At 33.9% G+C, this 10,583-nt stretch overlaps 1 protein-coding gene across 1 annotated transcript; it reads left to right on the forward strand.

Moving 5' to 3' along the window:
- The first annotated feature begins 647 nt into the window (after positions 1-647).
- Positions 648-2,024, forward strand: LOC133311012 (UDP-glycosyltransferase 13-like). The gene has a single exon (XM_061512014.1). The coding sequence runs from the start codon at positions 648-650 to the stop codon at positions 2,022-2,024; it is 1,377 nt and encodes a 458-aa protein (XP_061367998.1).
- Positions 2,025-10,583: the final 8,559 nt, after the last annotated feature.

The raw sequence follows: 10,583 nt of genomic DNA on the forward strand, positions 1-10,583 counted from the left end.
ATTATTATCTTTAATTTTTTTTATTATTTCTTTTTTTCTAAAAAAAAAACATGATTTGTGTACCTTACCTTATATTGAGAAACTTTTTTTTATAAACTTGTAAATTATATTATGTCTGACAGGTAATACTCTCTAATCAAGAATGTATTACCGGTCAGACATATTATAATTTATAAGAATTTGTAAATAAAAAGTAGCTTGTAAGAGTTCATAAATAAAAAATTTGTAAATATAACTTCCCCAATTTTTATTTTTAGATAAACCATATCTATTCTCTCCCAGAGTCAATTCTGATCGGAGGAGTCTAAGATTAAGATTTTAAATTTCTCCCAAAAATAATATTGAGAAGGATCAAATACATGCTATTACCTCCTCGTCAGCTTTTTTTTATGTGTCACATGATGAAAATCATACTAGAAATTTAGAAATCAAAAATCAAAGCACGTGCAACAGATGAAAATCATATTAGAAATTCAGAAATCAAAAATCAAAGCACGTGCAACAGAAGATGCATGGAGTGCTAGCTACTACTTACATCTATTATATATATAGAGCACCGAAAATATTTTCCATAAAATATTGCATCAATCACTCTTTCTCTGTCTCTCTCAACTCCAACTGGGAAACCAAACCATTAGCCATAAGCCATGTCTGGTGATGGTGTTCATATAGCTCTGTTGCCTAGCGCCGGCATGGGTCTACTCACACCATGCCTGAGGGTAGCTGCTTTGCTTCTTCATCACCATTGCAAAGTCACTCTCATCACTCCTCACCCCACTGTCTTACTCTCCGAATCACAACTCGTGTCTCGCTTCCTCTCTTCTTTCCCTCAAGTCAACCAAATCCAACTTCATCTTGAACCACTTTCATCTTCAACACCCAACAACTCTGCTGCTGACCCTATTTTCCTTAGAGTCCAAGCTATTCGTGACTCTGCACACCTTCTCACTCCCCTCCTTTCTTCGCTTTCACCTCCTCTATCAGCTTTTGTCTCTGATGTCTCTTTGATTTCCTCTGTCCTTCCAATCACTGATGCCCTTTCTCTCCCCAACTACCTCTTGTCCAGTACTTCTGCTGCCATGTTCTCCTTCATCTCACACTTCCACACTGTTGCTGCTTCCTTACCTGGACTTGATGTTGTTGACATTCCAGGGGTTTCACCTATACCCAGATCATCTATCCCTCCCACGCTTTTCCAACCTGGCAACCTCTTTCGAAACTTTATCATGGAAGACAGTCCTAACGTCACAAAGTTACATGGGGTTTTCCTCAACACCTTTGTAGCACTTGAACCCCAGTCAATGGAGGCTCTTAATGCTGGAAAAGTGGTGAGAGGAATGCCACCAGTTTATGCCATTGGTCCTGTTGTGCCTTGTGAGTTTGAGAAGGTGGGTCAATTGGGTGCACCATTGAAATGGCTTGATGATCAGCCTAATGGCTCTGTGGTGTATGTTTCGTTTGGAAGCAGGACAGCCATGGCAAGGGACCAAATAAGAGAGATTGGAGATGGGTTGGTGAGGAGTGGATGTAGGTTTTTGTGGGTGGTGAAGGATAAGATTGTTGATAGGGAAGAAGAAGCGGGGTTGGATGAGGTGTTGGGGTTTGAGCTTGTTGAGAGGTTGAGGGAGAAGGGTTTGGTGATGAAAGAATGGGTGGACCAAAGAGAGATTCTTGGTCATAGAGCTGTGGGAGGGTTTGTGAGTCATTGTGGGTGGAACTCATTGACGGAGGCAGTTTGGAATGGTTTACCAATTCTGGCTTGGCCTCAGCATGGTGATCAAAAGATAAATTCACATGTGGTGGAGATGAATGGGTGGGGGATATGGAAAAGGAATTGGGGTTGGGGTGGAGAACGTGTGGTGAAAGGGGAGGAAATTGGAGAGGCCATAAAGGAGATGATGAAGAATGAATCTCTTAAAGTCAAGGCAGCACAACTTAAAGAGGCGGGAAGGAAGGCCATGAGTGTTGGTGGGGATTGTGAGGTTACCCTTCAGAAACTAATGCAAGAGTGGAAGAAGAATTAATGTTAACGGCGTTTGAGGGTCAATAGATTTGGCACTCTGGTCTGTACTTCATACTATTGCGGGTGGGGTAAACTATTTTAGTTATTAGGACTCTTTAAGTTTCGTACGTATTGCACACACTGGTGATTTCATTTGCATTTGTACGCAAGACTTGGAATATCACTCAGAAAATAATAATAAAGATGAAGCCTTGATGTATTGCTTTTCTTACCCTTTCTTCCCAAATACGTACCAACTCAAGCACTGCTATTCTTCTAAATAGCTGGTAGTTCTCTGCATAGTCATAGATTTTAGTATTCCTTCTTCAACCCACTTGTAAGTTGAAGTCATTCGGATCAACTTACTTCATCAAGACCAATCTCAGCTGCTTGTTTCTTTTTTAATAATTATATGAGTGGCAGTTTCTAAAGCTTGTGATACCCCAGATGTCAAGAAACTTGCTAACGTTGCATTTGAATTAGGCTAGTGGGCTACAAAAACTGGGGGAAAAAAAGAACACTCGCCATTAAATGAATGACCAAGTTCTAGAATTATACATACTTGTGTCTAATATTATTTCCTGAAGTTATCGGAAACATCATGATGCTAAAAACATCATTAAAATAATGAAGTTAGATGATATCGCGTGCAAGATTCACTTTTGACGAGGCACACTCGTGGATGTAGCCATGTTATTTACTAAGATCCACTTTGTGAAAGGAATATTTTAATGTTTTATACGTTAGCTAAACTTCAAGAAAACTTCACGGCAGCTTTGGTGTGACGTATCTATAAGATCTGATATTATAAGTTTATATCATATACGATGACATTTTCAGTTGTTTGGTGTGACTATCATATAGTATAGGCTTATATGTACAACAGAATCTCCTAATACATCAAAATGATGTATAACTTAATTCGGCTTAAGGGGGAGGAATAAAGTCTGATAAGAGGTTGGTGTATTAATATCGTTGACTAGTGTAATTCTCAAAAAGTAATATATTATTTTAATATTAATATATTAAAATTAAAAATTAATTTTTCAATACATTAATTTTTAAAATATTGAATATTTTTATTTTTATAAAAAAATTATATTTTGGACACACTGATCAATAAATTTTTATAAAAATTAATATCATATTATATTTTTTGAAGAATTATATAAATTCTTTATTAAAGGATATTTTTTTAAGAAAATTATTTTTATCTATATAGTATTATACAGTGCATTACCAAATACTAGATGATATTATCTTATACAATATATTATTTTATACAATACCGTACCAAACGCTGGATAGTATTAAAATTCAATCAGGTCTTATACAATCAGACCTTATACTATCAAGTCTTATACTATCAGACCTTATCCTATACTATGCACTAAACATGCCCTCAATGTTTTAATATTTAAATATTGTAATGTTACAAGGAATATTGTAATGTTAACGGCGTTTGAGGGTCAATAGATTTGGCAGGGTCAATAGATTTGGCACTTTGATCTGTACTTCATACCATTGTGGTGAGTTAAATGTAATTTATTTTATTTTTTAGGACTCTAAGAAGCATAATTTTCCTACGAAATATTGCACTCTCTGGTGATTCTATTTTCATTGATATCGAATTATTGGCATATCACTCAGAAAATAATAATAAAGATGAAGCGTTTATGTATTGTTTTTCTTACCCTTTCTTCCCAAATTACCAAGTCAAGCACTGCTATTTTTCTAAATAGCTGGTAGTTCTCTGCGTAGTCAAAGATTTTTGTATTCCTTCTTCAACCCACTAGTAAGTTGAAGTCATTTGGATCAACTTACTTACTTCACCAACACCAATCTCAGCCGTTTAATTTGTTTCTTTTTTAATAATTATATGAGTGGCAGTTTCTAAAGCTTGTGATACCCCAGATGTCAAGAAACTTGCTAACGTTGCATTTGAATGAGGAGAGAAAATCAAAAGAGAGGAAAAATGAACGAAGAAAATGAAGAGTTTATGAGCTATTGTCAGAAAATGAAGTTGGTATATCCCAAAGAAAAATTCTGAGCGGTGCCCATTTGATATGTACTAAAAATAGAGTTTATGTGCTTTGACACTTTAATTATTAAATTCCAAACAAACAATTTCAAGAAAACTAAGGCGATTTCATTGCTCTTAAAATGTACAATTGTGCATCACTTTCTTTGTTTTGTGGCTCTTGACTATGCAGATTAAATTTGCAAGTCTACATGTATTAGAGCTGGCTAGAGGGCTACTAAAACTGAAAAAAAAAAAAAAAAAACACTCCCCATTAATGAATGACCAAGTTATTTGCCATCTTATTTACTAAGAAATATTTTAATGTTTTAATGCAATGTTAACATCCACTTGTGAAAGGAATATTTTAATGTTTTATAGGTTAGCTAAACTTCAAGAAAACTCCAATGTTTTAATATTTAAATATAGTAATGTTGCTATCTTTTGATTGTTATATTTTAATAATTATAGATTAGTTTAGTTTTTGGTCTAGGTACTCGCGATCCAATATTGTCTCACTTCAATGTTTTAACATTTTAGCTTTGCAATGTTGCCATCTACTTTTGATTATTATGAAAGGCAAACATTTTATTATTATTTTAGCAAACATCATCTTTTGTCTCTGTCCATCCACTTGCATGAGTATTGTCTTGTGTTTCTCACTATTTTCATAATATAAGGTAAAGTAAACTAGTGTCTAATATTTTTTCCTTGGGAAACATCATATGCTAAAAACATCATTAAAATAATGAAGTTACATGATATCACATGCAAGATTCGGCAAGTGCACCAGTCCTGCAAGTAATAAAGTGTATGAGTAATAAAGTGTATGAGTACAGAATCGTTCCCACAAAAATTATAGTTTCAATCATTAATTCACTATTTCCGCTTAAGTTGGACAATCAAAATCAATTTGAAATTTCAGTTTGATTGATATTCATAATATTAAAAATAATATAAAACAAGAATAAAAACAAGAACTTAAAAATTTTGATTACTTGCACGTAAAAGAAACGTAGGTAGGGTTGCAACTTCCCTTCACTTCTCTTTTTTGCTTGAGTTTACTCTTTAGATTAATTGTCCTTAATATCAATTCAATGATTCTTTTAATTTAATTAGGATTCAATGCCTCCGCTTTCCTTTTTCCTTCTTGAAAAGTAAACTCAATACCGGAAAGCGTAACTCTGCTAGTGGACGAGTGTAGAGGACCCTCCTCCACATGACGAATAACCACCTCCAAACTAGGCCTTTCTTCCATCACCACAGGTGAAGACATGACTGGGTCTCTGAGCTGGTCATCGACGGCTTCCCCCCTCCCCCCCCCCCACTTTCCTTCTTCTTTTCTATAGTTTTAGAAGCCTTCTTGGCGAGCTTCCAGACGTCCTTCCCATTTTGCCAACTGCAAAAAATAAGTATCAGAAAACAAATGGTGGTAGCTCAGTTGGTGCATGGGAGCTAAGCAGGTGGGGGTGAGAGCATGTGCTCAAATCTCCCCAGTACCACCTTTGGGAGGGGTTTAAAGCCTTAATCATGGACCCGCCCCGAATCGGATTAGTTGCGAAGTAATGAACGATTGGAATATTTCCAAAAAAGAAAAAGAAAACAAGATGTCCAAATAAGAACATCCATGCCCAGACTGATAAACTATTCATACCAAAAGGATTATATCCATTGATAAGTTGTGAAGAATTTAACCATAGATAATCTCTTAACCATCCCATCAAATAGGTAGAAGATTCATTAAACTGTGAAACATTACCCTAAATTCTAAATATTTTAATATAAAAAATAAAAATTATACATTATTGTCCAATAAAGGATCAAACAAATATTAATGCTTATTATACTGGTGTTTCAGATTTAGTAAACGATATATCTAACTATAAATCAAATTAAAATTATTTGCATAGTGCATAACTGAGATAATATTAGTATTGTAAGTACATAACTTACGTAAGTCAATAAGTAACAGATCACAGATCACTTAAATATGTTAATTATGATTTTTTTGGAATTTTTTTTTAAAAAAAAACTTGGGCCGGGTCACCAGCTAATCAGTTTTCACCAAAATCGGCCGAGTCGCACCGGGTTACACCGGGTTTGGTACTTGGTTGATCGAATGTGATAACTGGATCGGTTAGATGACTGGTTCACCGGATTTCAGGTCTACTCGGCCGGTTCAGTTCGGTCCGATTTTTATAACATTGTTAAAGGATAAAGCAAATATTTTTAAAAACTATTAATAATTTGAACAATTACTTTAAGGTAATTGTTTTTAAACAGATGTGTCAGTGGTGCAGTGAAATTAAGTTTTCACCCTTTCCTATGCATAATTAGACTCCCTTATCTTTGATCTATAATTATAAAGACCAGTTTATAATAAAAGATTTTCTAATTTTTTTAAAGTAAATAAAATTGATGGCGATTCCATTATTTTAATTTTTAGTTTCCTTTCGTTACTGGAACATACCAAATGTCAAAACTTCAGTAAATCACCGAATGAGCAACATTGCTAAGTGAAAAGGAAGGAAAAAAAGTGTGCGATTAGATTGATGAATTTGATGTTCCATTGAAAGCGTTATTATCCAACTCAAAATCCAGCTACGGAAATGGGGAAAAGCAAGTCTATGAATTACAATCATATATTGGAAAACAAGTCATATGCAAAATCAATTGAAGTTCATATTCTATGTCAGAATAAAATCAAACCCAAATCGTGAATTTTCTTATTTTATTTTGTTATTATAAAAAATATGTGATTTTTTTTTAAAGAAACAAGTCTAAGATTATTTTTCAAGTTTTAAAAGACAAGATCTAATGTTAATCAATTTAATGTGTGTAATTCTTGTCGTTAATCAATCTAATTTGTAATGTTACGTAGATGATGTGGCATGCATGAAGTACAAAAGGGATAAATGTTTTTGATAGGAAATAATTTTATTTCCCTACAAACACATATAAAAGTGTGTGATGCCTATATATATATATATTTTTTTTTCCTTTTTCACATGATCTCACATGGGTTCCACACGTTTTATGTGTGTAGGAGATAAAATTATCTCATAAATCATGGGAAACATTAATCCTAGGAAAAAAATATAGTACCTAGAGTGAGAGAGTTTTTCTTTTTCCATGTAAATATTTTCTACATTCTAATTCAATCAATCAATAGAATTCAATATTTTCAGTTTATCAAAAAAAATAAAAATCGATATTTTCAATTCAACTTTTTGCCTCAATAGTCTCCTCTGGATCGCTATTATCGAGCCGTAAGTGGCAGAAAAAGAGAAATTAAGCATTTCTCGTTTTCCTTTTGTCGTAAAAATATAAGCTTTGAATTTGAAAGCTCATTTTCTCACAAACCCCACCAATCACAATCCTTGTATTTCTCATTTTCCCCACAAAGTCAAGTTTTGATGATTTTTTTTTTTTTTTTTGGAGAATAATGGAAATAAAAAAACATTGCAAATTACCTAAGGTTCCTGCTGGTATTCAAAGAACCAGCAGGTCCTATTCTACTAGACTCCTACAACCATAGAAGTGTTAATGGATTCGGTTGAGCTAAACTTTGATCTTGAAAATAGTATTTTTAAAAACTGGCTCGGAACGGCTAGTTCAACCCAATTTTTGGTGAACTGGACATGTGATCCATCCGCATAATACATTAGATCGGTTGTGCATCTTAACCGGTAAAAACTGGATCAACTCAGTGGGTTTCAATAAAAATCGGAGACCCACGACTCGCATTAAACCGAACTAGATCAAAAGAAAATGAAAGAAACTTGATAATATATTATGAATTTCCTTTCACTCCTATTCAATGTTATCATACCCGACCCGATCATTGACCCGACAGATGTACTAGATCACTGATTTGACCAGTGGGTCACCGGTTGAACCGCTTGACCTAGGTTAGTACAGGAAAGCCTATATTTTATACATAAAAGTACTCAAATATATTTAAAAAATTATTATGCAGGGTTGCAAACATATAGTTTTTGTAGGGATAAGAGTCATATATGGTAACCACATATAGTATATTGTAAAAGAAATAAACAAAGAAAGAAAATTTAAGTTTCAGGTAACCACATATAATTCCTCTACCAAGTATCTTCAAGTCTTCAACTATTCATGTTTAATAATTATGAGACATTTACCAACAATTCGTCACATAGAAATGGATTTGCAAGAAATCAATATGTCACATTCTCTTAATCTACTGTCTGCAAATTGCTTCAGTCTTTGAAACTAAAATTTGAGGTCAATGTAAAAAAGTATGTTACTAGCAAACAAAACTACAAAAAAATTTGAAAGGAGTTCAACACTTTGTTAAGACAAGAAGAGACAACTTTTTTTAATATATAAAAATGCATGACTCGCTGATTTTCATGACCCGATTGGATTACCGATTTTGATAAAATTTGGCCAGTTCAAATTGATTTTCACCTATACCCACATCATTTATATCCCTCCCATGCTTCTCCAACCTGACACCCTCTTTCGAAACTTTTTCATGGAAGACTGATAATTGATATTTACTACACTTATTTGTTACTCTTGATTGGTAATTTTTGGATGGTTTAGTGTGTAAATAATGGTCTTTGGGTGGGTTTTTAATTGGGTTTATTTTGAATTTCATAATAAAAATCCAGATTTACGTTACTGCAATATTTTGACTATAACTCATTCAACAGGTATCCGATTGACCTCATTCTTGTTGCGTTTTGCAGCTAACTCAGAGGGCTACAAATGTTATGAAGACATGGAAGCCCAGTTCGAACAATATGATGGTCGAAAGTTGAGCCCAAGTTTACCACGAGTTGTTGCAGTTTTAATTAGTTAATTTGATTTAAGTTTGTGATTGAGAACCCAATGTTTATAAGGCCCAAATCCATTATTTACCATTTATTTCCTTTTATGTTAGGTTAGTGTTGTAGAGCTTATATAAAGGCATGATTAGGAGACCTTGTTATTCAGATTCAATTTTATTTTTCGTTCAATTATTTTCAGTTTGATTTTACAGTTTAGAAATTAATACAATTTTATTTTCTTCTCTATTCTGTTCTTTGCTTTCTTCTTTTTAATCATGAATTTTGACTTAGCCATGCTAGGCTAAGCGCTCTTTAATCAATCCAAGAATTAAGAATTCCAAGGTTCAATCTGGAGGACCTACACTTTAATCAACCTAAATCGTTTCTCCTCCTTCAACTCGGATTCGAGTTCTGCGATTGCAGCTAAGGCAAGTGATTGAATGTTAGATTTAGTGTTTAGGTTGATTAACCCGATGATTTTAATTCAAATGGGCTGATATTCCGCGATTGCATGAGTATATGCACCATATTGATCAAACGTTAGGCGATCGCCTAGATAAGGGTTCCTAAGCAATTGCAGGGATTCTGAATTGCTTAAGGTCAACCACGATTTGGTAATCCTTTGTCCAGTGATGGAATTGATGCTCAAGAAGACGCTCAAGCGCCCAGTAGCACGCTTGAGCGCCCAAACACGCACCAGTCAGCCCAAGATTTGATTAGATTTGCCAATGGATATAGATTTGTAATATTTTTTATGAAAGTGGAAACAAATCAATCTTGATTGATGGAGATCAAGGGGAAGATTTGATGTGGGATCGTAACAAAGATTCGAAGATCAATCTGTCACCCAATCTACAAGATCTTAAATAAAAAGGAAGCAATTAAAGATTGGATTGCAAATTTGATAAGGATTTATTGGGAGATTCGACAAAGGATACAGCTTCAATGGTTATAAATAGGGAGCTGAGGGTCAGACCATCACACCAATTCACAAGTCCAGAGAATTACATAGAGACCTGAAGGAGGAATCCTGTTGCGGAGTGCTGGAACACTGAGGAACCAAGTCAACATAACACCAATGGAGGCTTGGGGTTCTCTTTTCTTTATTATTGCTTTTGAATTCAGTATGCTAGGCTATATTTTTATGTATTTAAAGGTAGATGGAACCCAATTGAATCTTTATGCTTTGAATTAAATTGTCTCTGAATTCTTTTCTTTTTGTAATTGAATAAATTTATCCGTTTTTAATGCTTTCTATGAGTTTGCTCCTTATAGATTGGTTTAGGGAAATTGTATGACAATATGGATGTTGGTGCATGAACCCTGACTTGGTAAATTTATCACAATCCTTGTGATCTAGGGATAGACATAGGATAATTGTGCAATCTTTAAATTCTTGATCTTAATGCATGTTTTCTTGGGAATAATCGGGGAACTCGAGTTCTTTCAAGATCACATAGATTTAGGGTAATAAGGAATTGAGCCTTAATTAACTTAGAAAGAATTGATTGGCATTATATTAAGAACAGATTCTTGATAATTTAATTCATAGTATATAAAGGAGATTGGGGAAAGTCGAAACCTTAACTACGCTTGTTTTAATTTCTTAATTAATCATCATCTTTCCAATTATTGTTTTTAATTTCTGAAAATTTTAATTGCATGTTATTGCTTGTTCTTAATTTTAATTTTTTCCGATTACAATTCTCTTCATCCAATTCTTGATTGTCCAACTAAGTCGTGGTTAGCG

This window comes from Gastrolobium bilobum, unplaced genomic scaffold, assembly GCF_033153095.1.
Source record: "Gastrolobium bilobum isolate Gb01-03AN ecotype WA unplaced genomic scaffold, APGP_CSIRO_Gbil_v1 utg3218, whole genome shotgun sequence".
Lineage (NCBI taxonomy): Eukaryota > Viridiplantae > Streptophyta > Magnoliopsida > Fabales > Fabaceae > Gastrolobium > Gastrolobium bilobum.

What these genes read in the sequence shown, in the direction of transcription:
- LOC133311012 (XM_061512014.1), top strand. Translation starts at nt 648, where the DNA reads ATGTCTGGTGATGGTGTTCATATAGCTCTGTTGCCTAGCGCCGGCATG.